At 53.7% G+C, this 26,888-nt stretch overlaps 1 protein-coding gene across 1 annotated transcript in view; it reads left to right on the forward strand.

Annotated features, from left to right (window-relative positions):
• Positions 1–26,888, forward strand: part of LOC104471421 (ankyrin-1-like) — a gene marked incomplete at its 3' end in the record, with an annotated part of 37,279 nt that overhangs the window by 2,060 nt on the left and 8,331 nt on the right. The window contains 2 exon segments of the mRNA XM_010086760.1: positions 23,635–23,736; positions 26,274–26,372. Of these exon segments, the coding sequence (XP_010085062.1) occupies positions 23,635–23,736; positions 26,274–26,372 (201 nt within the window).

Genomic DNA, 26,888 nt, shown 5'->3' on the forward strand with positions numbered 1-26,888 from the left:
TGTGAAGAACCACCAGATCAGGAGATCTTGCTATTGGGCAGCTCTGTCATCTTATCCCCTGCCTGCGAATCCTCTGTGTCTCTAGTGGCCGTGGTTTATTGTACAAGCCTCCTTGGGCTACAGGAAGGTGTTGGCGTTTCTCATTCTGTTTTGCTGTAGCCATTGCAGGGGTTTAGTCTGTGTTCTCCCAGGTGTCTGTTCGTGCCCTGTGAGCCTGCAAGGGATGCATCTTGTGTCTGTGCAAAAGGCTCCTGCACTGGCCCCCAGGATGGACTGAGACCCCTGTTGTGTCTCCGAGTCCCCGTGCTCCTCCGCCTGTGCCTGAGGCTGTCTCGTGCTTTGCATGCAGGTACAGGCTCTTTTGGGCAGAGGCTGTTTATTTGCTGTGAGTTTGTCCAGTGCAGCGTGTCTGTGTCTTGGTTTCGGACTGAGCCCACCATGCACCGCTGCAATGCAAGTTACTAGTAGGGGGGTAACCTGTGATCCAGGGAAGTGGTAGCACGAGATGAAGCAGTGGAGATGGCCAGAAGAAGAAGATGATGGCCCCAGAACAAGTTTCTTCTCCTACCACGCAAGCTGATGTTATGTATTGGGGCATGAGAGCTTTGTATCCTTGAGCGTTTCCAGACATTTTCACGTGATTGTGCATGTGTCACATGAACTGCATGGGTGAATCCTGCGAGAACCTCGTGTCCTGGGATGCCTAGAGGCAGCGAGTTCTGTTACTTAATGCTGTGTTGCCCAAAACCCTTCTTCTTGGACCATTATTATATTTGTTGTTTATTAGTTTCCATGGCAATTTCTTGGCATTTGTATTAAGTACATGTAACGAGAACCTGATTGACCTGGTGCTGTCCATTGTCTCTCAGCACAGGCTCAGTCCAGGTGTACAACCTTGTCCCTCCTCCGCTATTCACTGCCTTCAGCCTTTGTAACTCAGATGATGAGAGCTGATGCTTTGTTTGACGGGGGCTGCATCAAGGATTTAAGGAATGGTATCTTGTTGCTCACCCTTGCTCTCTGCAGCCCAGCCACACGTGTGTTTTGGGCCGGGCTGCCCCTGAGCAGCCAGACGTGTCCTGAAGAGTGCTCTGGCTCCATGGGCTCTGCAGCAGGGCTGGAGGTTGCCTCAGTCTGAGGATGGCCCCAGGGAGCAAGCCTTCAGTAGTCCCGTCCGTTCCCACGTTGAGTGTGAGTGCTGAATTGTGAGGATTGACGAGGTCTAGCACAATGCCTTGGTGGCTTTTCAGGATGCCCTGCAGACAGGCGGTGTGACAGAGAGCAGCCCTTGAGCAGAGGAGGGCGTGAATTGAATAATGGAAGTTCACTGCCATTAGAGAATTTGCCAAGCATCATCTGAGTTGGCTTCTTGCTATTCCTGCCGCAGTATCCTAGCTTCAAATTTCTGTGGCTGGTTCACAGGGGACCAGAGCCACTCGGTTACAGCTGCTGGGCTGCACGTGGAGGCTCTGACGTGGCCAGCTGCAGTGACAGGCAAGTGGTGATGGATAGCAGCGATTTCTGTGCTTGGATGCAGCTATTTGTCTTTTTTTTTTTTTTTTTTTTGCGGTTCTGGGCGGTAGTGATGGTCCAGAACACTTCCTTCCTTTCACTGCAGGTGTGCTGTGGTCGGGCTCTCTCCAGAGGCAGAGAGCCCTCACTTGGAAGTCACGCAGAGCACTTAAAAGGTGCAGTCCTGCTGTGTCAGCCTGGAACTTAAGTCCAAGCTTAGGATCCCTGAGATGGAAAATCCAGACACCTCTGTCAGAATCATGTAATAAGCACATGAAAAACTGGGGTGAGAAATCACTGCTGGAGTCCTGCGAAGGGGAAGCCACTGGGGCTATTCTGTCTGCTTGCCGACCATCCTTTCCAAGGGCTGTCAGTAAGCAGCAGCCTTCAGCTGGCACTGGGTTTAGAGGGTGACGAAGGAGGGGAAAGGATTTGAGCAGACCTGGGCTGCAGATGGTTCAGAAGGTCCCCGGGGTAATTGGACTTCCCAGCACTGTGCGCTTGTCCCACGGATGTCTGTCCTGGTGCAGTTGCTGGATTGGGCCACCTGGATTCTTGCGTTCAGTGGCAGCAGTTCCTGGCAAAGAAGTGACACGACCGTCAGCCACCCAGGGCTTCACCGGCTGCTGGGGGCTGGGCTGTTACCTAACCTGCAAGCTGGGGCTCCTCAGCAGGAGAAGGGACCGTGCCACCGGCAGTCCCAGAGCACAGAGCTGCTTCGTCTCCTTCGCCTGCTCCAAGACCAACGGCTCCAGCTGCAGCTTCTTTGTCTCCCACTCCCGAGTTTTGTCGGTTCCGTCAGCCAAAACTCCTCCTGCCTCTCCTTGCACTGCAGGAGCAATGTCTGTGCAGGCACCTTCCCCGAGAAGATAACCAGCGTCTGGTGCGGCACCTTTAGGACCATGTGCGATCCGTGCTGGGGGAGGCCGTGAGGACTCCGGAGGCTCCAGCCAGGCTCCAGCTCTTGGCATCAGCTCTTTCCAGCCAGGATTGTGTGTCTGGACTCCAGTACTCTGTCTGAGGCACTTTTTCTGCAAAGGAATCGGTATCTTCTGCCTGGAACACGATGCTACTGTGCAGTGGCAGGGATATCAGGACAGCCAAAGCCTTTGAGACTCAAGGAAGCCCTCGCTTTTACCGCTCTGAACTTAACCAGCGGGACAGCATAGGCAGAGCATTAAACGATGTGACTAGGCGTGCGCTCAGTCGTTAGCTATGCAGCTATTGCATCGGCTTTCAAAAGGCGTTTGCAAATCAAAAAGCCATCTTAAATCGTGTGCTAGGTTCAAGGCAGCAGTACAGTGCTGCCTCTTTTCTGCTGTACACGCCCGGTGTGTGAAGCTGGGAGGGTGTTTTGTATATGCAGCTGCTGGTAAATTGGGGTAAAGCAAGAGCTGCTTTACAGGTGATGCGGTGCACTGAGGGATGGAGGATTTGCACCCCACCTCTGCCCAGTGTGCCAGTGTGGAGCTCCTCTGTGTGACTCCAAGGTAACTGTGACCCTCCAAGCTCTGTCAAGGTTGTTGGGGAAGCAAGTCCCGTCAGGACCTGGGGAGGATTGCGTCAGCTGGCTGCACTGTCAGGAGATTCAGACCTCTGATTCATAGAAGCTTGACAAATATTTAGTTCTTGCTTTAGGCTGGGTTGGGAAGCACAGGGGCTGTGTGTGACAATGACTTCCTCTGATGCTGTTTATCTGACCTGCCACTGGAGTCCTGTACGAACGGAGATGCTGTCAGGATTAAAAAAAGCATCAGTGCTGCGCTGTGTTGTGCTGCTCGGCTGCCTGAGGCTGTGAGGGGACATTTTTCTCACAACCCACTAAGGTTCCCACTCCCCCTCTCTCTGTCTCTCACTGGTACGGAGTCAGCAGCAGGAAGAAGCTGTTTCAAACTTACCTTTGACTAAACTCCGTCTGATTTCACTCGCCACTGCTCAGAATCACCCTCTAGCATTTTTCTGTTAGGTTGCAGCGCAGCCTGCACTGGTTATAATGGGAGCATCTGCGCTGCCAGCATTTGTATTTTCCTTGCAGTGTTTGCGTTAGGTATGGGGGAGCGATGGCAGAGGACAGTGTACGGCATGCTCATGTTCAGGAAGGAAAATGGCAATGCAGAAGTTATCCTGATCTCAGTGTTCCTCTGCAGTGGGGAGGTTACAGGAGTTCCTGGCTGAGCAGGGTTCGTTGCGGTGGGCACAGACCAAGAGCTCTCTCAAATGGCCCATTAGAAAAATCAGAACATTTATATGGTAGCAGTTCCTCTCTGGTCTGTTTCTTCTTTCACTGTCTGCCATGCCCTTTGCAGGATATGGTGCCAAGAGAGCCTGGTCTCAGATAATGTGAGCTAATACACAATGAATCGAGTTTGACTTGGGAAGTCCGTCCCTTTCCTGGTAAATAGTTGTCCACAAATACTAAAGTCAGTTGTAAGTGAAGAACAGCTCGTATACCAGGTAGCTAGCAAGGCATTTTAGTGCTGGTGCCTGTGTCCTTTCCTGTCGTTTCCAGGCACAGGGAAGTGCAGCACCGTGCTGGGGGGATGGCTGGCGGGGAGCACACGGACAGAATATGGGTGCCTGGTGGAGGGATGTCAGGTCAGAGCTGCTGCAGGGACGTGCTGCTGGGGAGGAGCCGCTGAGGGAAGCTGGTGCCAGTCTGCGCTGCTGCTCTGCAGGCTCTTAAATTATTCAGGGAATAATGGCATCTGTATGTGCTTGGTGAGCCCACCAGTTAGCGAGGTCCTGGAATGAGGTGAGCAACATCTGAAACCCTGTAGCACTCAGAAATCTGTTCTGGAAGCAAGTTCTTTCAAGCTGTGCCCTATGCTCAGCGCCTGGTCCCTTGGCCAGGGCAGTGAGCCCTGTCCAGAGCAAGTGCCTTCAGGAGGATGAGAAGCAAGAGACGGTGATAAGAAGAGACAGTGCCTTTGTGGAAGTCCTGTGCTTGATGGCTTGATGGCTGTGGCGATCGGTTTATTCACCGTGGGGAACTGCCTGTATTGTGCTGAAGCTGAGGTACAGCCAGCTAGATCTGAGCTCAAAGGAAAGCAGCTTTACAGATTGCTAAAATTAGAAGTTTAGTCTGAATTATGCTAATTTGTTTTAATTGTCTAAGTATGTCAAGGTTCTTCAGAAATTCTTCTCTCTCTGCTGGTCCGTAAAGGTGCAGCATCACTGGGGGGTGTGATGGAAGGATGGGTCAAGGATTGCAGAGATTTCTGGTTTCCTGCCCTACTTATATCGCTCTAGCAGTCCTCACCTCCAGCTCTCAAAATGCCACGAGGGTAGATTCTGAAAATGTTAGCCCTGGATTGGATAGACCAGCCTTGTTAAAATCCTAGATGAGTAGAGGGCAGCCTCCTGGGTGGAGGGAGGTTCCTGACACCTCTCTATAAGGGGACCATCTGAAAATTCACATTTCCTTTCACAGCTGAACTATGGCATGTTTTGAGCCGCAAAATTCAAGCTCCTTTCCTATTTGCAAACCAAATTTTGCTGACTGGGTGAAACATTAAGCCAGACCCATACATTTCTGTGTAGGGGCTGCAAATGCAGGGGACTATGTTAAATCTACGGCTTCAAAATGTTGCAGCTTCAGTGAAAAATCTACAGCAGAAACAAAGCAGCAGGTATTCACCAAAGTGTCTTGGGAGGCGGCGGGAGAGAATGCAGCAGCAGGAGAGCATTTAGAAAACAGACGAGGCTTCTATATTTATACAGAGATGAGGAAAGGAGGAGAGAGCGTGCGCACACATTTGTGTGTGCATGTGTGTCCAGGTCACTGTGAAGGCTCCTGTTTAAGCAATAAATGTACTGCAGCAAGACAACAAACAGAAATTAAGGCTATAATCCTCCACTGCACTGTGGTGACAGGACTTTTCAGGGCTTGTAGGGTGCATTCATGTGCATGTGTTGGACCTTTTAAGTGGGAAATGCAGAGAACAGAGTGCTGAAACCCTTTGCAAAGTATAAACTGTGTTAGATTTTTGACTGATCTGATGGTCTCTGCAAACAAATGAGAAATATTTTCACCTTTTAATGGTGTCATTTGACCAGAAAACTAGGGCTTCCAGATAGTCTGCAGGAAATGCATAGTGTATTCAGAGTCCATTTAGTTCTGTCATGATGCCATGCCTGGGATGGGAGCATTGTGCCTTTCCCAGGATTTGCTGATTGCAGCACAAAGAATAAGATAAATGCTATGAGAATATCCTGTTGTGGTGGGTGAGAGAGGCAGGTGTGGGGTGAGCTAAGGACAGTTTCAGCTTTAACGGTGTACTTCCTGGCTTGCACAGAGCATCTCTGAACACAGCGAAGATACTGCCCCTTTCCGCGGATGCCCCAGGAGCACTGTGCACATCTCTGGCTGCTGGCCACTGGCAGCAGAGACACCGACCTGTCCTCTCCATCTAGATCTCGTTCCAGTTCAGCCCCCACGTCATCTGGCGCTTTCACGGACCTTGAGGCAGTACAGATGCCTGGCATCCTAACACACTGGATGGGATGTACTTGGAGGGTCTGTCATCTATTTTAAGGGACATTCTGGGAAAGAGAAGAGGGTCTTGTCTGTGCTGTCACCTCACAGGGACCAAGCTGTCTGGTCAGCACTCTGATCGGCTGAACCGTCCTGTGGTCGCAGGGTCCCGGAGCCTTGCCTTGGGCGGGTGCTGTGGGAAATGCTGTCCTAGGCTTTCCAAACATTTGACCCTCCCGTCTCTGAACATACTGCTATTAAACTCAGTGTCTTCTCAGATACTTCAGCAGCTTGCTCTCCTTCCTCTGTCCCCGGCTGCAGGCACTGCTCTCAGGGCTGAGCACTGTGTCCTAGCATGCACACATCGCTCTCCTTGGAGAAACGGCTCCGCTGAGCAGCAGATGCTAGTTTCTGCCGTAGCCCAGCTTTAAGTTGTAATTTCCAGGTCAGCTGTTGTGAATGGGACTCGGAGACTTTGGAATCTCTTCTGCAAATACAGAGGGTCCTGAGCAATGTGAATAGGCCTCCTCTCATCTAGCAGCCTTCTGGATAAAGTGCTGGCGAGGTTCTTGCAGTGAGGTTGTCGTGCTTTTTCCTGGAGTATGCCTTGGCCGTGCTGCTGGAGGTACCATAGTCTGCTCTGCTGTGCTCTGGTCTATCTGGCTCAGGAGTTTGCAAAGAAAGAGATTCTTGTGCTTGTGCTATGTGCTGTAATCATGTGCACACCTCTTCTGTCTCTGGGTTCTTACTCTGCTATGTGACTCAATAACGTTCTACTGTAAATTATTTCCATGGATTTCGTTATAGGAGTAAATAGTGTGTTCTTAAATAAGATGCTAATCTTCAATAATCCAGTGTCTTTGACTTGCAAATCTCTGCATGGAGTTTCTCGTTTTGGGCTGTTGGTTTTCTTTTTTTCTTTTCTTTCTGCCTTTTTGTCTTTCTGTCTGTCTTTCTTTCCCCCCTCCATTTGCCTTGTGGTGGGTGAAGACACTCGAGCTGGCCGTGGGCATGGGCAGGGAGTGTGGGGGGTGGTGTGCTAGGGAGCTCTCGGAAAGGGAAAACTTACCTCGTTGGCTTTTGATATTGGACTTGCTTTTATTTCAGTGGCAAGTGTTATGCTTCTGCTTCCCGTCTTTAATGCTGAAACAGAAGTTATATCTGCAGGCCACTGTCTTTGGCATGGGGGTATTTCAGCTTAGGAGGTGGGGTCTGTTCTTGGCCTGCAGGGTATCATTTTCTGAGTTTTTTCATTCCTCAGCTCTTTTCCTGGCAGGATCATGTCAGCTCACAGTGACAGTAGATGTGGTCCAAGCAGGAATCACTCAGTGGAGCGTGGCACGGCAGCTCTCTACATGCAGCTTGGACGTGCCACCGCACGGATGCTCAGCGGCACGATGGTCAGCAGCCTGACCCCCTTCCTGCGCGTGCTGGGAAGAATGCTCGCTGTCAAGCTGCTGTCAAACGGCTGCGGAGCTGAGGTTGCAGTAAGAGGAGCTGCAGTATCACAGGATGAAAGTATAAAATATCTGCTGCCCATCAGTACTGCATCAGCACAATGACTCAGAACTGGTGAACTCATCCCCACCGATGGCAAGAGCTGCCTCGGACCGGCCGGAGGAGCTCTCCACAGCCAGCAGCAGCTCGGTAAGGCATAGACACCCTCTCTTCCTCCAGCATGTGAGGCAGCAGCATTCGCCATCTCCTGATGACATCTCAGCAGGGACAAGCAGCACGTCCCCACGGGGCCTCAACACACGGGTGACACCAGTGTCCGCAGCAGCAGAGGGGTCAGGGAGGGACGGTTCTTCTGCTGCTCCTGTATGGCCATAGGCGCTGTGGGTAAATTGTGGATGTTTGGGCAGAGGAGTTGGCATCTGTCACTAATTCACTTTGCTTAAAAGCTGTGCTTTAGAGCTAAGAGCCAAGACTAAGACTCCCCCTGTGCTTTGAGAAGTTAAAAGAAGGAAATCTGAAGGTTTTAGGTTGAACTGCCTGTGTGAGCCTGGTATCCAGCATCCTCTATAGTTTCTGTCCAGTTCCTTGAGTTCTCTGAAGCATTTCTGTGGTCTGCTGAAGGCTGCCTACTCTTACTCTGGGTATGGGAACACTAGTTTTGCAAGAGGGTGGAATACAGGGGAAACTTTGCAACTGTGAAGCAGGCTGAGTCCTGAAATGACGACAGTGGAAATGGCAGAGTGGAGGACATAGATCTTCTCTCTGTCGGAGACTGCTTCAGTTTTCTGTGTTCCAGATGGTAAAGCAAATTCTGCCAGAAGTCTACCATAAAACCCCTTCAAATGTTTAGAATCTTCCTCTGTGCCCTCACATTTTAGAGCTTCTTGGGCTGTACGGAACCACCGTAACCCAGCAGCTCAGCCAGCGCACGTGGCGTGCAGGGTCAGCGCCCAGTGTTTCCTGGCACTGACAGCGCTGGTTTTGTGCAAAGGCTCAGGGAATCCTAGGGCTAAATGCTACAAGAGTGTTCACCTTTGAAGCTGAGCACTTGTGCAGTCCTTCTGAGCTTGGAGGTGTCCTTGCCGCGCAGGGACTCTGTGATCTGCTGGAGAGGGATCAAACAGCCTGCTCTCCCATGGCGTGCACAGCCCGTTACCATTCTGAACGGCTTCCTCCATCCGCCTGCGATGCAGTGGGAGGTGCTGCATCTTCCTTGGCTCTGCTGGCTTTTCTGTGGCCTGGAACAGCCCTTCCCGATTCCCCGGTAGCTGCTCTGTGGCTCCCAGCATTTGCTGCCAGCACCGATAACCGGGGGTAACAGCATCTTGGTTTTGAATCCTTGCGGGGGGGAGGGGGATTTTTTATTAGTAACCCAAATTACCCTCTGAAACAGCAGCTTGTCTGATGTTAAATATTAAACGCCACTAAGTGGGTGAGCGGGAGCACAGAAGCACCAGCATGCTGGTGATGGCTGGCCACGGCAGGAGATGGCAGCGGTGCCGGTGGTGTGCGTGAATCCTTGCTCCTCTGAGAGTCTTCCATCTCCAGGGCAGTCAGGTGCTCCTCCAGCAGCTCCCCAGCCTCCGAATGGCATTTTGCATGCTTTAAACAGATCAGCACATCAAAGGCTGGCGGATCCTCACTCTGGCGTTGCCATGGTAGCAGCAGATGAGAGGATTTGGACGTTTCTGGGATGGGATCATGCTGCTGGGTGTCCTGGGGCAGCGCAGGGCTGCTCGCCACACACCAGCTCCAGTGTCATCGTGGACATGAGCGCGCCTGGTGCTGCCGGTGGCATGGGGATCCCTTGCTGTGATGGGGCGGTCTGCCCCGGCGAGGGTGCTGGGATGCAGACCTCTGCGTCCGAACTGCTCCCCCGGCTCCCTCTGTCTGGGAGAGGAGGAGGGAGCCTTCCCGTGCTGCACTGCACAGGGAAGTAGGTCAGACGAATTATACCCTTAGAAATGCTCGTTTCTCTCCACTGGCGCTCAAGGGAACTGGGACAGCAAGTCCTGCTTCAAGCGTTGACTCTGTAGGTGCCGAATGCTGTTCGGTGACCTGCCCTCGGGACGTCTGCCATGGGTGCCTCTGGTGGCCCCTGCAGCTCCACAGGTGCTGGGTACAGTGGATTTCCAGGAGTGAAGATAAAGCTGAGCCTTAAACACTGTGAAATACGACATTGGTCTGAGAGAGTGTGTGATGTCCTTCCTCGCCACGCTCCCTTTAGGCAGCCTTCGTTCACAGGTAGTGCTGGGCTGGCTCTCAGCGAGGGTCCCAAGCTGATGCTGGGCCAGTGGGTCTCAGCGTTTTCTGGAAGGACGGGCAAAGCACGGGGACTGGCTCCTGCCAGCCCTGCAAGCAGCCTGCTGCCCGTTGCTGTGCTGACAACATCTCACAGCCGGGAGAGCAGTGAAGGGGAACGAACGGATGTCTGCCTCCTGTGCTGCTGATGTGTCCTTGCTGCTAGCAGACGTTCTCCTGGGTGGCCAGCCTCATGTGCTCGCTGGAGCTGTTGGCAGTGCTGATGCTCTGGGAAGCTGGCTTAGCCTCTGTAGATGCTGGATTAGATTCACTGAATGTTTCAGGCAGAGGAAATTTTAAGCAAGCATGACTCTGAGAGCCAAGCCTGCTCTCCTGAACTCCCCACAGCAAGGGGACGTGTCCTGGTCTGTCTGATGTGTGATGTCTCTGCAATAAACTGCAGAAGGTCTGAATCCTGCCTGGGTTAGCAAGGCAGGATGTGGACAAAGCCAGTGTGCCCAGAAATCTGAAAGCTTGTTCCTGTCGCTGTATTTATACTTTTATAAGCTGCAGTGCCAGTCTGAACACCAAGCAGGCTGCCTTGGGGAAGGGCGCAGAGGGGCAGCTTTGCAGAGGCCTGTTTACTCCTTGGTTAAGAAGGGTTAAGTGAGCTTGTAAGGATGCACATTGTTGGGATTCCTCCATCTCTTCTCATCAGCATTGTGCCTTTCTCTGAACCTGACTCCTGGCCTCTTTTGGGGGTCAGATACGCAGTCCCTGTTCCAACAGCTCCTCTCGGTTTCAGGCGCACAGCATCCATCTCTTGATGGGGCACCTTTAAGAGCAGAGCTGGAAAGGGTATGATCTGTTCAGATCCCATTCTCCAGAGGATTCATCTCGGCTGTGAAGAGGAGCAGTTGCACTGGTGTCTGCAGGTGGCAAGTTCACTTCCAGCAGCACCCCCGCATCTCCTCTGTGGTAGCTGACAGAGCTTTGAGGGGCAGGTTCCAGAGAGGCTTTGTTCCCAAATTTTTACTGCTGCGACCACGGAAAAGTGCTGATACTGCAGATTTTCATCGAGAAAGGTCAACTGGGAGAAATAAAATCGTTGATCAATTTTAGAACAATAGGGAGGCTGCCATTAGCTCTGCTGGGTCAGTGGAGCTCTGTCGTCACTCCTGTTCTGCAGAACTGCTCACTTTGCAAAGCCGTGTATGAGGGAGTCTTTCTGGGACTCTGGGACTCTGCTTCTCTCATCCAGCAGCATCTTATGTAATTGAATTAGACCTCAGGAAAAGCTACTGTGCGATGAAATCATCCTAAATGCTGATCAGTGAGAGCAGGGCTGTGGGCATACAACAGAAATGTGCACATCTCTTCTGAATCATTCATTAATTACCTTTAAATGGAACTCATGGGTTTCAAGATTTCAAGTGTATTTTCTGCAGATCTGCCAAACTGTTCTTCGGAGCATTGCAGTCACCTCAGAGGCTGCTGAGAATAAGGGTACATTGAAAGTGTGGGATCTGAGTTCTTGTTCTCCTGCTTGATGCTCAGCAGCAGAGCAGATTTATTTCCAAGAGGAGCAGAGTGCAGCCTGCCAGGTGGGGACTATGCGCTCATCTGCTCTCGCAGGAGGTCCGTCTGCACTGCCTCCAGGCAGGCACTACAGCCAAGTGCTGGAAATCTCTCCATCTTGAGATCCCCAAACAGGCATAACATTTAGGTGTCTCCGTGGATCTGTGATCTTGCCGTTACAGCAGGACCAGTGGACCCAATAGGATCAATACCTGCGGTGGAGTAACGGCAGCCTGGTGAGGGTCTTGTGTCTCTCAGATGGGTACCTGCCTGAGTGAAAGCAGAAATCTGCACCGTGAGCAGTAATTAAGAAGTGATTTGCCCTTGGCCCATATTGTGGGCATAATGCCAAGGTCTGAGTTCCCAGAACTGGGATTGTTCAGATTCAGACTGAGTTAGAGGATGCTTTTTTGCTCTCAGAACTGCCTGGTCTCTAAGAGGGGAGAAACAGTGGATGTTTTTGCCCCCCACTGTGGACAAGATGTCTCCTGGTCCCCTGGACAGGAGAGCTGGATGCAGAGGTTGCTGAACAAGTTGTGCAGAAATCTTTGCAGCCAGGAGAGCACAGAACTCAGCCCCAGTGTAAACAGTGGGCCATGAATATTCCTTTCCTTTGGGAGCTCTGCAGCTCTTTCATCTCTTCAGTCTGTGAATCTGACTTCCTGAGTTTTTGTGCCCTAATGAATATGAATCAGATTGGTGTGATGAAATTTTCAGTTGCATTGCCTGGCTCATCTAAATGATGAGCAAAAAAAACACCGTATGAATCACGTCATGAGATACCAGAGAGGCACATGCTGTGGAGCTGTCTGTGTGGTCAGCGTGCATGCAGGGAGGGGAGAAGGGCTGCCTAAACATCCCGATTTTGGGCTTCAGACAGCTTCCTCTCCAGGAACTGAACTGTGGTTATGCTGACACAAGGCAGCTGTCTCTCTAAGGAAGAGAGCAGGTTGCTTCATCTCCAAAATCATGCCTTTGGACGTCACAGCGCACAGTTCAAGAAACACCTGAAGAACATTTCTTCAGTTTGTATTTCTGGTTTTCCTTTGGGAATCTCACAGCTCAAATAGTTCTGAACGGATGGGTGGCCATTAAACCGTTTCTTAGATCAGGGGTATGATGGGGAGAGATTTCTGATTTCTGTTAGCTGTTGAGCTTTGCAAACCCAGTCCGTTAGATTTCTTGTAAGGCTTTATTTGTTCCACGCTTCCGGGTGCTGGGTTTTAGACTGATTTGGGGAGAAGTACTTGTAGATTGGCTCCCCTGCTCCCCCAGCAATAAAAAGAGATGGAGAGGCAACTAGGGAGTGAGCAAGGGCTGGGAAATCTGTGCGTAGCAAACCTCTGTCCCCCTCCCACCACGTGCCGTTGCGTAGCCCCTCCTCTGAAGGAACGCTGCAGAGCCGGCGTCGGTGTGGACCTTCCACGTGCTTCTGTGCTGCTCGAGGCTGGTGACTCCAGCACTTTGGAAGCCGAGGGATTGGCCCTCTGAGAGGTGAGGCACCAGCAGCTCCTGTGGACTTCTGTGAAGTTGTGGATCACGGTGCCGGGAACCACAGAGGGCAGAGGAAAGCAAGCCTCAGCCTCGCTGCGCTCCGAGGACGCGTGCTCTGAGCAGCAGTGTCTAGTGAAGCACTGCAGAGCGTTGTTACCTGCTTGTTTATGCCCACAGCACTGCTGTTGTCTCCTAACGGGAGGAAGCAGCCTGGCAGCGGCACTGTTTGTCACCCCCGCTCTCTCCTTGCTTGAATCTGAGCACCTCCGTTACCCGTGGCTGGGCAGCAGTAGCAGAGCTGCTCAGGATTTAGATCATTCCGCTCCCGTTGCTGACTCAGCTTTAACGCTGCGTTCATGTTTCCTGAGATAACAGCTTGTTGACCAGGACCCGGCAGCCCGGCTGCTCCTCGGAGCCTCAGCGGGTGGCAGGGGCACGGGGAGCGTTTTCCTCTGTGAGCAGCAAGGGGACAGGCAGGAGGGGGGTGAGCCCCCGTGCACTCGTGTCCTTGTACCGGGAGGGCACAGCCAGCGCCCGGAGAGGAGCTGCTCTCCCCCAGCGCGTCCTGGGATGGTTTCTGGAGCTGCTGAGAGCAGGAGGGGCTGCTCTGCACTCCCTGAGCAAAGGCGTGCGCTGTGTCCTCGCAATGTGGAAGCCCGCTGTTAAGGAAGGTTATTTACCCTTCTCCAGGGTAACGTGTTTAAGGCTCTCTGCCACACACCCTGCGCTCCCTGCTCCCTTAAATGAAGGAAGAACAGCTGAGGACAGATTAGCAGCAGCCAGCAGAGCGTCTGGTGCTGGAGATGGCTTCTCTGGTTACAGGGATGATAACAACGCAGAGGAAGGAGCCTTGCATTTCTCCACAGCTACATCATAGCGCAGCTGAAGAGTGTCTCCAAAGGTCAGAGGCAGAACTTTGTATCTTGAAAAAACAAAAGTCTTTGTAGCTGACGGAGCAGATTTCTTCACAGACCTCCTCTTCCTTCTAAATTTTGGGCAGGGAGCTTCTCTGCCCCACCAACAGTCTGCAGTTGCTGCTGGAATTCAGTGTTTTTGTGTCAGGTGTAAATCCGGAGCGCAGCGGCACCAGGCCTGCCAAGTCTCATCCCAGGAGCCAGCTCAGGATGACAGAGGGAGAAATTATTTTTCCTGTGGGTGTGATAGATGCTATAGCATCCAGGGAGCAGCACTTAATACTGGAACCCTGGCTTGCAGAAGTCCCCTGAGCCCCACAGGTGTGCACAGTGGCCCCAGTGGCAGCTGACAGCTATTACTCGCTGTAATTCTTGGCCAGTTTTTCTCGAGATGAGTTTGCTCTTTCTCTGAGAGTATTGCTGTTGTGTCCATTGTAAAACATTTCCCTTGGCAAAGCTACAGTTTTAACTCTGTGTTAGCTTTTGTGGATGCAACATGACACTGACCTGTGCCATCTCAGAGGCTTTTAAGGGGACATTCGTGTCCTCAGATGTCACTAGCAAGAGGACACGGTATAAAATCTTAGGGAAGGAGCAACCCGGCCAATCTCAGCTCAGGGTCTGGAAACAGGTAAGTGTTAAGGAGCTGCCTGAGACCTTCCTCTTTTGAGGTGTTTTCATGGAAAAGGACAGAGCTCTTGGGATTAAAAGCTGTTTGTTTATTGGAGCTGTATTTGTTATTTTTCTCCTCTCCCAGGCTCTGATTTCTCCGGCAGAGTCGTGCCCGTACTGTTGGTTTCTCCAGAAGTGCAAGCTGTGTCAAAGATGTGCCTGTTAGATATAACAGGCAAGATAATGGCAACAAACTGCTGGTAAAGCAAGCTGCCCGAGGGTATTAGTTTCCAGCACTGACACGTGCAACTCACCTGTCTGCAGTTAGATAGGGGGAACTTCAGAGATGCCTCGGGCGAGGTGGCAATGAGTGAATGAGAACAGTAGAAGGAGCAGTGGGAAGTGTTCAGAAAAATATTATTAGCAAGAGACAGCAATTAACGTAGCAAAAAGACCAGCTCCACAAACAGCCAAGGAGAGAAATGGTTTAGTGTATTGCACGGTTCAAGGCAAAGTGCTCAGTTCTCCACCTTCTCCAGGGAAGGGAGGAAGCTGGCGTGTACCTGCCCCAAAGGGATTGGAAGGCACCGGTCTCGTTTCTAGGGCTTTGTCAAGTGTGTGTGTTATTCTGCGGGCTGCAGGACCTGGAGAAAGTTTGCATTATGCTGAGGCAGCAACTTTGAACAGGCTCATAAGCTCTGGACGGTAAGGTCCTGTCTTCAGGGCGCAGAGGACTCGTGTTTGCGTTCATGACACGCAGTTATGCGGGGCGGGGGGCAGGATCTGAGACGATAGCGGTGCTCTGTAGGCTCACAGCAGCAATGCTTTTCAGAGCAGATGTAGTGTGCCCGCCAGCAGTTGCAGCGCCCATCCTTTTGATAGTTAACATGAGAGCTGTGCCTGAACTGGAGGTGGAGTCTGTTACGAGTGATCCCTCAAACACCAGAGGGATCTCAGACTTCCAGGGAAGTCCTGAATTGCACTGGACGAGGGGAAGGTGTTTTCTTTAGACTGAAGAACTCTGCATTGCTCTAATGCTTCAATGTGGCCTTTGGTCAGTATGAAAAAAAAAAAAATTCTATGCAATGCAAGGCATTTTTCCATTCTAACAGGTTTTCTTGATCTACTTTTCCTGCCTCTCAGCTGATATAAGCTTTCCCAGTGGTAGGCCAGGCTGTTTTATAGGAATTCCCTAAGGAGACACAGCTGTCAGAGCTGTTGTTTTTTCTCTCTGAAGCTGCAAGCATCATGAGCCATATTTATCTGTGTGCTGCCCAGGCCCTTCTAGGTGTGATCACCTCATGGCCTTGCATTCACTGGCTTGGCCCCGCTGCCTGGGAGGAAGTGCCTTGGTCTCCTTGAACCTGAAATTGCCAAAAAGGGACACGTGAATGGTAGCTAGAAATAGAAACCAAGCCGTGCGGCTCCCCTGCAGCCCCCCAGTACGTTGTCAAGGTGGCCCCGGTTTAGCATCTAGGTCCAAGATGGGAATAGGCAAACACCAGCAGAAGGGTGCCTCCGGACAGCCAGGACCGCCAGGTGAGCATCGCTGTGCCGGGCGTCACCCGCGCTGGAGCAGGAGGAGCGGGTGGGAGGGGAGCGGTCTCCAGGAGGTCTGTTCCTTCGAGCAACTGGTGTGACTCCCTTGCGTGTCTTTCAGAGAGGGCATGCACCAGCCACTGTGGACCCCTTGCCTTCTTGCTGCAAGCAAGGATCTCCTGAAGGGATGCTGGAGCAGGAGTCTGCTGTGCAGGTAGAAGGGGGGAAGGGGCGCGTTCATTGTGTTGCAGTGGGCTCCAGGCCCTACAAAGGGCCTAGAGCTGCTGTCACTAGACCTCATTTGCCATTTCAGCTCCACCTCAGTGCCCTTCGTTTGGGACTGTGCCCAGCCGCGGTCTGCAGAGACCAGTGAACAACCTGGGGTCTCCTGCTGACTGCCTCTGGCCCAGCCTGCTTTGTGCAGCACAAACCCAGAGACAGTGTGTCCTGGACACAGAGCTGTTTCGTTTTGCTTTGTATTTCTGGTTTCATCTTCGCTTGTGCCATTTGAAGAGCAGGGTTCACGCACAGGGGCTCCTCCCTGTTTACAGCTCATGGACGTGTTTATGAAAGGTGCCTCGGGCATGATGCTCACCCACCCCTTCCCGTCCAGCCCAGCAGCTCTCCCCAAGCCCCTGACGTGGGACAGCCCCTAATCTCCAGACTCCAGGCAGGAGCCTCCCCATTGTGCCAGCGTGCAGGCAGGCGAGTGCAGGTGGCGATAGGACGCAGTCCTGCTGCTGATAAACCTCTTCCAGGCTGGCTGCTCACACTTGGCTTTGCTGCAGCGTTTGGTGTACGTGGGCTGGTCAGAGCTGCAGACCCTGGCTGTCCAGGGCGAGCTGACTTTCTCCTGCAGCGATGCCATGCCTGCATTACTTGAGGGTGAGTACGTGGGCATGGTGAGGGGCTCGCTGGGCAGCACGAGGGGGAGAGGAATCAGGTCAGCTCTCAGGGTGTTGATTTGCATGCGGGAGTTTAGGTATATCCTGGACAGTTAACATAGACTTAAGTCTGGTCCAGAGAAAACGGCCTTTTTCCCCAGAAGATTGCAGCTAAATGGACCACGGAACAGCAGGAAGGGTTTGCTGCCCTTCGTAGGTCGCTGGGGACTTGCCTAAGGTCATGTTGGGACCCAGTGGTGGAGCCTGGTGTTGAATCCAGAACAGCTGGGTCCCCCGGTGCCGTACGCGCCTCATCCTTCTCACCAGTGCTTTGTTGGCAAAAAGGAGGTGCCCCAAGTGTTGTTTTTTTGTACTATTGTGGTGGTAACTGTTGATTTCTGTGTTGTCATCTTTCTTATTTCACCCACCCGAAGCTCTGGGACAGGTGCAGGGGATGAGGTTTATTTCTAGGCGCGGTGCTGCAGCAGCTCTGCTGCGGAGCAGGTGGCTGTGCTGCTCCGGCTTTGTGCGCACGTCCTCGCCAGGGCTCAGCTGGCACAGAGAGATTGCCAGGCCTGTGCTTCAGGTGCTTTCCTGTCTATGCTTTCTTCCCTGCATGGCTTCCGGAGGCTGCACCCCGAGCACCGGCCAGACCAGCCTGGCTGAATGCTGCTGGCAGTGGATCTGTGGCAGCCGTGGCGCAGGGACTGTACTGTGATTCCTCGGGGTACGCAGATCCGAGCAGAAAGCCCCCTTCTCGGCACTTTTGCTTGTGCAGGCAAAGCAGGTGTGGACCAGCCCTGCTGAAGCAGAGGTAGGGATGAGTCAGGACAGAAAGAGGAGCAGTTTATAAGCATCACTGGGAGAGAGAAGGCAGTTTCTCTGCAAGGCACCGTGGCAGATCCTGATGGCATGGTCTGGACTCCAGCACATCTCCGGAGAGCAAGGGCACTGCCCAGAGCCCAGGGCGGGTGGAGGCTGGTCTGCAAGGTGTGCCTTAGTCCCTGGCTTGCATCAGGCAGGCTCAGAGCATGTCTTTGCTTTCCCCCTTGCACTGGCAACCTACTAGAGACCTCTCAACTCCCTGGTGTTCATTGCACATGCCTGCCTGAACCATGTCATGGTCCGAGGAAGGAAGTGCATGAGGAAAGCAGGAAAGAGAAAGCAGTTACAGTGCTGCTGCATCTCTCTCAGCAGCTGTAAACCCTGTTTTGTTGTTAGAAGAGGTCTAGTGCCTGAGCAAAAAGCTCTCGTGTATTGTCTTCAGTCACAGTCTATATATTTTCTGGTGAGGTAAAAATAGCTTTTCTTTTTCAGGATATGCAGAGAGCAGAGGCTCCTGCTAACATCAAAGGAGAGTGACAGCTTTCCCCTGGGTGTGCGTAGCCTCAGCTGGCAGCAGCAGTGGCTGTGTTAATTCTTGCCTTGCTTTGGCTCAGTGTGAAAGGAACGGTGTCCTGGTCTCCAGCTCCCTGTTCAGACCTCTGGACTGGCCCTCTTTCACTCATTGCTGCTGGACTCAGTACTGTATTTCATTGGGGAAGTGATGGTTTGCAAATGGCAGAACAAGGTCTTGATGCTACTACTTGTAAAAATCCATGAGCAGCAGGTGGAACTGACAGAGGCAAGCTTTGCTGGAGCTGTAGGCTGTAGCACCAGAGGATCCTTATCAGAAGGATCAGTCTGCGGTACAGGGGCAGCTCCCCAGTCCCTGCTCGATGCAGATTAAGCTGTTTCTGATATCCACCCTCCTCACAGTCCTGAACTTGTTCCAGCTTCAGCATCTAGCAAAGGGGACCTGCGAGGGGGGAGGAAGGAGCCAAATGGCAGCGCAGATGCTGTCTGTCCCTGAATACGCTCAGCAGGGACCGAGTTAACCTTGGCCCTGAACTGCAGGGCCAGGGACACTCCAGAACTGCCACACCTGTTAGGAGTGCATAAAAATGGGCTTTCCAAAAGCTGGTTACTTGTGATTATGTAATGGTGGAGGATTGTGCTTGATGGAGGGGCCAGTCTGGCGTCTATGCCTGAAAGCTCACCCCCTCTCCAGTACTTCCAAAACACTAATTCCCAGGTTGCCTCCCTTCCCACGAGCCTGCCAGGAGCTCCCTTTCTTCTGCTTTGGGATTTCTCCTCTGCCAGTTGTGCTGAGTTCTCTTCCAGCTCTGACAGCCCCTTGCCGCAGGAACGCGAGCAGACCGTTCGTTCCCTGCGTGCTCTGATTCACCCGCTGCAGGACGGTTGGGCTCCCCCTTGCATTCTGTCCCGGGGATCTCTGCTGGGCACATAAGCCATCGGCCCGTGGTCCATGCCTTGGGAGGCCTGGGGCCACTGTGAAGTCTCCACTCGGCAGAAGGGATTACGGACTAAGGGTTTACTCGGGCTGGTGCGTGAAATGAGAACAAACTCGCTTGGGGTATGCCTTTCAGAGATGACCTCTTGTGCCTTGTCTCTCCTCAGTCCTGTTGAGACCTGCGGACCTGTCCTAAATGGTGTGGGCAGAGGTGAGGATGATCAGAGAGTAGAACTGGGGCATATGGATTTATCCTTTTATCTAATGAATTTTCCCAGTGCTTTTGCTTTTCTCTTTCATCCGGGTTTGCAGTATGTGCCTGGTAGCCTGCTCTCGGTGCTCCGCTGGCTGCCTGCCTGAGGCTTTGCTGCTGTGGCCTCTCTGGAGATGCTGTGCTCTGCTGAATGCCGTCTTCTACTTCGAAGGCAGAAACCTGCCAGGAGGTTTTGTTTACACTGCAGGGACCACTGAGAGTGTCACGTTTCTGTGAATACAGATAGGAGAGAAAGCTCCTGTAAGGTGCACAGTGTGATTTCTGTTTCTGGGCATTTTGAGTTGAATCTCTGATTCAATTTTCCTGATCTTCCCTGATCATCTTAGAGAGACCCTAGGTGCCATCTTTGACTGCTCTTAATCTTGGCAGCTGTTTTAGTGTGTTTCCAGGACTGACATATTCTTCTCATTTGATGAGAAAGGATCCAGGTTATCCCCTGCAGACCTGGTCGGAATGAGCTCTGGCTCCAGAGAAACCCCTAGGCTGGGCAATTGCTTGAATGTAAACCACTACCCTGACGCGTGGTTTTGCTGTCTTTGCTGGAAATGATGCCTCAGAACTGAGGATCATGCCCACTACTGGATAAAAGCCCCTGTGAGCAAAGAGATGTCAGCGCAAGCCTCAAGGTCTGTTGCAGGGTTTATTGCACCTCCCCACGGGCAGCGCTGGCCGTGGGTTCCAGTGCCCTGGCACTAGCAACTGGAAGTGACTGGGTGACCTCTGAGATGTGCGTTTGACCTTCCCACGCTGTCTAGGTAGGATACCTGCAGCAACACGTGGCTTTGGTGCCAGGTTCAGGTTGTATCCCACTGCCAGTCTGGGGACTCTTTCGCTGACGGGGCGATCGTGTGCTGCCCAGCCCACCAGGCGCTTCCTGGCTGCACCTCCTCTGTCCTCCCTCCCTGAGCCCAGCCCAGTCTGGCTCTGTTCCCCCGTTCACTGACAGACTGGCCCCGAACAGGAGGACGCGTGTCTGCTTGGCAGGGCCGAAAGCTGCTGCTGCCTCCCCAAGATGGGGCCAATGGTGGAACTGTGCTTTCCCTTAGCAGCAGCAGCACACAACTCTGAAGGGACGGTGGCCCTTCTGTTGCTGGTTCTCTGCTGTTCGCATCGTTGGCACATCCCAGTTTGCAAGATGCCTCAGCTGACGTTGCTCCTCCTATCCTAGAGAAAGGGTGACCCACATCGCTCCTGATCAGGAGCTTCGAGAGAGAGAGTGTTAGACCAGCGGAGCTACGGAGAGATGCTCCTGACAAATGTGGCCACTTTTGCAGACAGACTGTAAATGATGAGACCCTCGTCACCTGAGGCCTCCCGTCCGTTATCAGCAGTGTGCAGAAGGAGCTGGTGGGAGCTCCTCCCTGGGTGGGAGTGAGAGCGAGGCACTGCCAGAAGAGATTAGAGCCAGCAGACAGAGCGGGATTGCTGAACCTCTGACTGCAGCCTTGAAACCCAGCCTGAGCCACTGCTTTGGCAGAACTTCCCCATTGCTCATTGCCTTTGCCACAGCTGCAGAGCAGCGGGCTGGGTCAGGGCGCAGGGGCTAGAACGTTCATCCAGCAGCAGTAACGCTCCACGAGGCGAGGGTGCGAGAGCAGGAAGACACGCGTGAGTAGGAGCAGAGGAAGCCACTAATCGCAGCCAGGAGAGGGAAAGGGAAAAATTTAGATTGTCAGCAAGGAGACAAGGGGAGCTTTTTCCTGAAAGAAAGAAAGGGAAGGAGAATACAAGCACAGTCCAATGTGCTGTGCTATTTTTTTGACTGTAGAAGGTCTTGGAGATGTCCTGCATCTCTCTGTGCATCTCCGGAAGGCGCAGGCGGGGCATGGGGAGCCTCAGGGCAGCACCTCTGAAGCACTGAAGCCTCCGCACGTTCTCCAGGCCCTGGTGCCCCATGTCCAGAGGGTCGGGAGGGAACCGCGACCCCTCTCCTCTGTGCAGGTGTTACCTGTGAAATGCCAGGCTCCGGGGCACATCTGCGGGGCTGCTCTTTCTCTGCTGTTCCCAAGGTGGGACCTGCAGCTCTGACCCGCTCCCTGCACTTGGCAGCAGTCATCTGCTTTCTGGAGCTGGCTTGGTATTAAGTATCCTGTCTGACACAATAATGGAGAGAAAAGGAACAAATTCCATTAGCGGCTGGCGATCCCTGCAGGGTCTGCGCTGGTGCGAGGAGGGAGCCTGTATTTTTAGACAGAATGCAATGTAACTTACTGGCTCTCTCAAAGCTGGGGAGTTGATAACCAAGGAGGGGACAGGGGACACCAGGCTCAGGTTTCAGCTCAAGTGCCGGACTATGGCAGCACGAAAGGGCAGGTCCGGTCCAGGCGTGGCTGTGAGTATACAATGCACTTCTCCTTCGTGCCCACAGAGACCTGCGCTTTGCTTTTCTGCTTGCCTTCTGCCTGTGGTCTCTGCTGCAGGGTGTGCTGGGGCTTCGGGAGCCCTTTGCTGCTGGAGCCTGCACGGTTTTACCCATTTAATCTTCGCAGCTCTGTGTGTGTCCCATGGGTGGGAGCGCCTGGCCGAGCTGTGCTTTGACGTTCCAGGGGGTTTGCTGTCGAAGCTCCATGCTGTGGCTGGCATGCTGGCAGCATATCTGAGGTGCTGCCCCGTCATTGATCCTGACCTGAGATGCAGAGGCTTCTAGCAGGGTCTGGAGTTGGAAAAGCTCTTTGCATTCAGCCTGTTGTTTGAAGCTGTCAGTGTTTCCTCGCTAGACCCTAGACAGCACAAACGTGCCCTTCTCAGCGCAGCACTGGTGCTGCCATCTGCCTCTGACAGTAGATCATCCTGTACGAGCGGAGCAGCGAGGCACCACGATGTGTCTCCTCCGTGCTTGCAGCCCTCCGCAAAGCCGGCAGCTCTGCTGCAGGTCTGGGGGCTCTTCCCAGAGGAGCAGGGCTCTCCTCTGAGGTGGCAGCAAGTGGAGCCAGCTGGCACAGGAGGTTGTGTAGTCGGCACGTGTTCCCCCCGCACGCGGGAGCTGCACATGGGGACAGGGCAGGGTGGTGCTGCCGACCAGCACCCGTCCCTCTGACCCGGGGCTGCCCCAGGAGGGGCCACAGCACCCAGCCACTGCTGCGGGAGCCCAGGCTGAGTTCTGCAGCCTGTGGCCAGCACAGTGGGGGCCAGGACACCCTCTCTGTGTCCTGCCTTCCTTCTGCAGGGGCTAGCAGAGCGAGGCGCCCAGGACACGGGTACATTTACTGGGGTAGGAGGGTTAGGCAGAAAGGATGGGCTGGGGGGGCAAATGGAGGAGAGCAGGAGGCAACTGAGTTGTGCTGCTCCAAAGTCCAAATTCAAATGCCTGTAAAGAGAAGGGAAGAGAGGAGCCCTGAACCCGCGTGGTGCATCATCATGCCTGGGTCTGCCTCCAGTGCTGTCCTCCGTGGCCGTGCTGTTTCCAGCTCTGTCCAGGAGCTTCCTAATCTGGGGCGCTCCTCTGCAGCCAGGCTGTGGGCACGACAGGATGGCCTGGGGTGGCGAGATGGAGGCTTTCGTAGCACAGGAGGTCCCTTGGTCAGTCCCAATGTGAGTGGTACAAGAGGGGTTCTGGGTTTCTATTGGAGCTGAAGGCAGAGGAGCACGTCCTGAGCTCTTGCCATGGACGTCCACGGCTCTTTGCTGCAGAGAGCGCTTTGGGCTGGACCGAGCAGGCAGGCATCAGCTCATAGTTACTGGTCCAAGGTCCCAGCCTCTCAGAGCCACGTCACTGCATTTCCACCCTGCTGTTCTCCAGCTTATGGTGAGCCATCCCATGGTCTTCATCTGCTGCTTTACACTGCTGAATAGCGTTGCTCGAAGTGTTGCTGTGCCTTGCCTGCAGCGGCTGTGTTTTAGTGGTGCAGGGAGGCACTGCCTCGTCCCTGTTGGAAAAGAGAGTTGTGACTTCCCCGGCTGTGGGGCACTTGGCCGGGCCCTTGTCCCGGCGCCGGTGCCCGAGCTCACCGCTGCGGCTGCCCCGCGGTTCTGGAGGACAGCAGGGTGGGCTGCCCACAGCTGCGGCCAGGGACCCATCCATCAGCCAGGACGCAGAGGTGTTTCCTGGGCCAAGGGGGGTTGCCCTGGCGGCAGGAGCCCCCTTGGAGCTCCCTCCCTGCACCGCCGCGGTGCTGGGGCGAGCACGGCCCTCGCGCAGCTCTCCTGCCCGGCCGCTGGACGCTAAAAAAAAATCCAGGTCCCAGCCCTGCCTCTCCCCGTCTGCTCTGGGGCACCTCAGTCAGTCCCAGCAGTGCTGCCGTGGACCGCTGGGTCTCTGCCTTTGCTGCCAGGTCTCTGCAGCTGCGTGCAGAGCTGGCCCTGTGCTGGAGACAGGGGAACAGGGGACGCTGAGGCTCACGCTTTTTCTTTTTTTCCCCAAGGCTGATGCTGCAACCAGTTTCTTGAGAGCTGCAAGATCCGGGAATCTCGACAAAGCCTTGGATCACCTCAGGAATGGGGTAGATATTAACACCTGTAACCAGGTAGGTGAAACCTGCAGGGCTTCTGGTACCATCTCCAGTTCATGGGACAGCGTGCCACGCAGCGGCTCCCCCAGCCCAGGGGGAAGAGCACGGCACAGTGGCTGGGATGTCTTGGGAATCACTCCTGGGGATATTCCCCTTGCCTGCAACCCTCAGGCTTTCAGATTCCCAGAAGCTGCAGCTTAACACAAGCAGGGGACGTTTGCAAAATGCCAGTCTTGGTGCCTTGGGAGGTTTTGGGCAGGTGGAGCCCTGCTGAGCCCAGAGCAGAGACAGGTCTGCCCCAGGAAGGGAGAGCTGCAGGCACAGAGGAATCGTCTGCACGGAATCGACAGAACATTTTGTATCTGTGTAGCTGCCAAATGCAAGTGTCTCAGCCTGGACCAGGATAGGTGCTGTAGGGAGAGACCCAGGGGGCTTTAGCGGAGCAGGGGGATGGACAGACTGCGCTGTCGGCTGCTTTCCAGAGCAGTCGTGATGCTGGGAGGCTGACTCAGCAGGCAGCACCAACGTATGTTCACCTGGTTCAGTATCAAGTCTCCAAAGCAAGTGTAGTTCAGACATACTGATGAGTGCACTGCAGTGACCAGCGCCGTCGCTGCAGCTTCCCCCAGGACATGTCACCGTCTCCCTTTCCTTTCTGACCGAAGCACCGTGCAGGGCTGCGGGGCTGCTGCAGTCCCCTGGGGCACACTGAAGCTTGTGCTCTCCTCTAATTTCCAGTCCGCTGCTCCTGTACCGCCACAGTGCAGAGGAATGTGTGGCTCTGGAGAGGGCTCTGCAAAGAGCTGCACCAGGGAGACCAGCAACAAGCTAAAGACAGTGGGCTTCGAACTTCCTCCTCACCCAGAGACAGCCGGTCATCAGCTGTCTCTGCTAACGGGCTGCGAGTCCTGTTTCCTGACAGATTTTGCACTGACTGGTTCCTGCCATCTCCCTGGGGTTAGATGGCACTTTGGGGTTTCCTTCTGAGGAATATCAGACCTGTGGGAAAGGTCCAACCTCACATGTCCTGTATAGAATAAAGAGGGATATATGTGGTCAGACCTATCCCACAGGCCCTGTATTCTTACTCACGTGCAGAGACCTTGACATGCCATCTGATCTTCATCCCGCCCATTTCGTCCCTTCATTGCTGCCATCAGCATCAGTGTCTTCATCACGCACCTCTCTGGTGTTTTAATCCCATCTCACCCGTGAGGAGCAGGAGGATGAGCACACCTTGCTGCCAGGACCCTCACTCGCAGGGGACAGTGCTGTGCCGGCACACGGAGCCAGGAGATGGTTTCTGCGGAGGTGGCCAGTCACAGTCCCGATGGACGGTCCAGGGCAGCTCTGCTTTGGTGCAGGCTAAGGGCAAAGTCCTGCCTTTGTGTTTTCCTGTAGGGCTGCATTTGTCGCGTTGACAGCCAGCGGCTGGGATTTCTGGGAAGCGTTTGCGGCACTTAGTGAGGGGAATACAGCACCTTTCAAATTAAGCACATGCTGTGGCGGTTTTGGGTCAGACGAGCTGTCAAAAAGCAAATGTGCAGAACAGGCTGTATTGTTCCTGGAGCGGAAATATCGATGGGCCGCTGGGAAACAATCTTCTGCAAACATTGCGCTCATGGCTGTTAGGACAGAGAATAATTGTTCCTCACAGGTTTTCAGCATTCAAAAGGTTATTTATGAATCCTTTGCATAAAAGGGCATGTGTGCCGAGGAGAGCAACTGAGAACCTATGGTCTTGCACTCCAGGCGTTTGTTGCATGGCTGTAATTGAGAAAAGGCGTGTGTCTGTGTCCACATCTCCAGCTCCTGAGCTCATAAGGGTGAGGGTGTCAGTGACCATCTCTGTGGGGTTGTGTAGGTCTGTCGTAGTCAAAGAAGCTGGGCTTGACCAAGGCTCAGTGTATCCTGAGCTGGCTGGCAGCATTTCTGTTCAGTGGCTCTATTCTGTGAGCGTTGCAGTGTTCCCGCTGCATTTTCCCTTGGAAGCAGGCTTTTTATGCTTGAGGCTCCTGGGGACTTTGGAGTTGGTGTGCTGAGGAAGCGTGTGGGTTTTTAGGTTTTTACTCTTTGTGCTGTGATCAGATTGAGCAAAAGAATCTGTGACTCTCCGACTGTGATCCTGGATAGCTGGTGTTTGAGTGAGAGAGCGGAAAGCCTTTTTCCAGGGTGATAACACTCTTGAAGCTGTTCTAAGTTTAACTGGACTGTTGAGGGCTGGAGCTGGAGCATCTCCGGGCATTTTCTGCTCCCCTACCTGTATTCAGGTGGGGATGAAGCCACTCTGTGAAGTGACCTTGCAGTTCTGTACGGGAGCCGAAACAGATGGTTGGGAGGTGGAGAGCTTGGGCAGGGCTGTGCTCCCGGGGAGCTGACGGCATTGCGTAGGGGGGAGCAAGCACAGTGCATCCATCTGCGAGAAGTGAGGGACAAGGGAAATTTGCCTTATGGGCAGAAAGTGACATCTGAAACTGCCTGCAAGTATTCAACCCAGAGAGCCCAGCCCCAGCAGGTGACTGATGCCCCTCTCCCCCCTTTGCTCTCTGCAGAACGGGCTGAACGCCTTGCACCTGGCCTCCAAGGAGGGCCACGTGAAGATGGTGGTGGAGCTGCTGAACAAGGAGATTGTGTTGGAGACAACGACCAAGGTGAGGACAAGGGAGTCCGGTCACGTCAGGCACGACTGCACCCTGCCATTGCTGCCGGATGCACCAGCAGCAGCCAAGCAGAGAACCGCAGTTTGCTGTCAGCCCCTGGAGAGGCTGTGCTGGCGACAGCGCTGCTGGGCTGTGGCTGGGGAACGGGCTCTGATTTCAGCACAGTCGAAGCCGTGCTGCGCACCTCCGGCTGGGTGGAAGTTTCCTCTCCCCCCGGGGGCCACGGGAGCCGCTGTGAGCTCAAGGGGGGCGGAACAGGAGCCACAACGTGTGCTCGTGCTGTCTTTACTCGCATCTCCTCCTAGCACTGGCTGCCAGCTCTGGGCAGCCCTCGCTGTGTGCTGCAGTGCCGCGATGGCCTCGGTACCATTGTCGCAAGCCTGGAGAGCTCTGGTGCTCTGTAAATAGCATATCGTCCTCTCCGTGCATCACCACGGCAGGGTGTGGTTCTTCTTCAGTGACAAGCGAGACAACAGTGCAGGAAGCAGGGCTGACAAAGGAGCAGCC

Source organism: Pterocles gutturalis, unplaced genomic scaffold (genome assembly GCF_000699245.1).
Source record: "Pterocles gutturalis isolate BGI_N339 unplaced genomic scaffold, ASM69924v1 scaffold21146, whole genome shotgun sequence".
NCBI classification, from domain to species: domain Eukaryota; kingdom Metazoa; phylum Chordata; class Aves; order Pterocliformes; family Pteroclidae; genus Pterocles; species Pterocles gutturalis.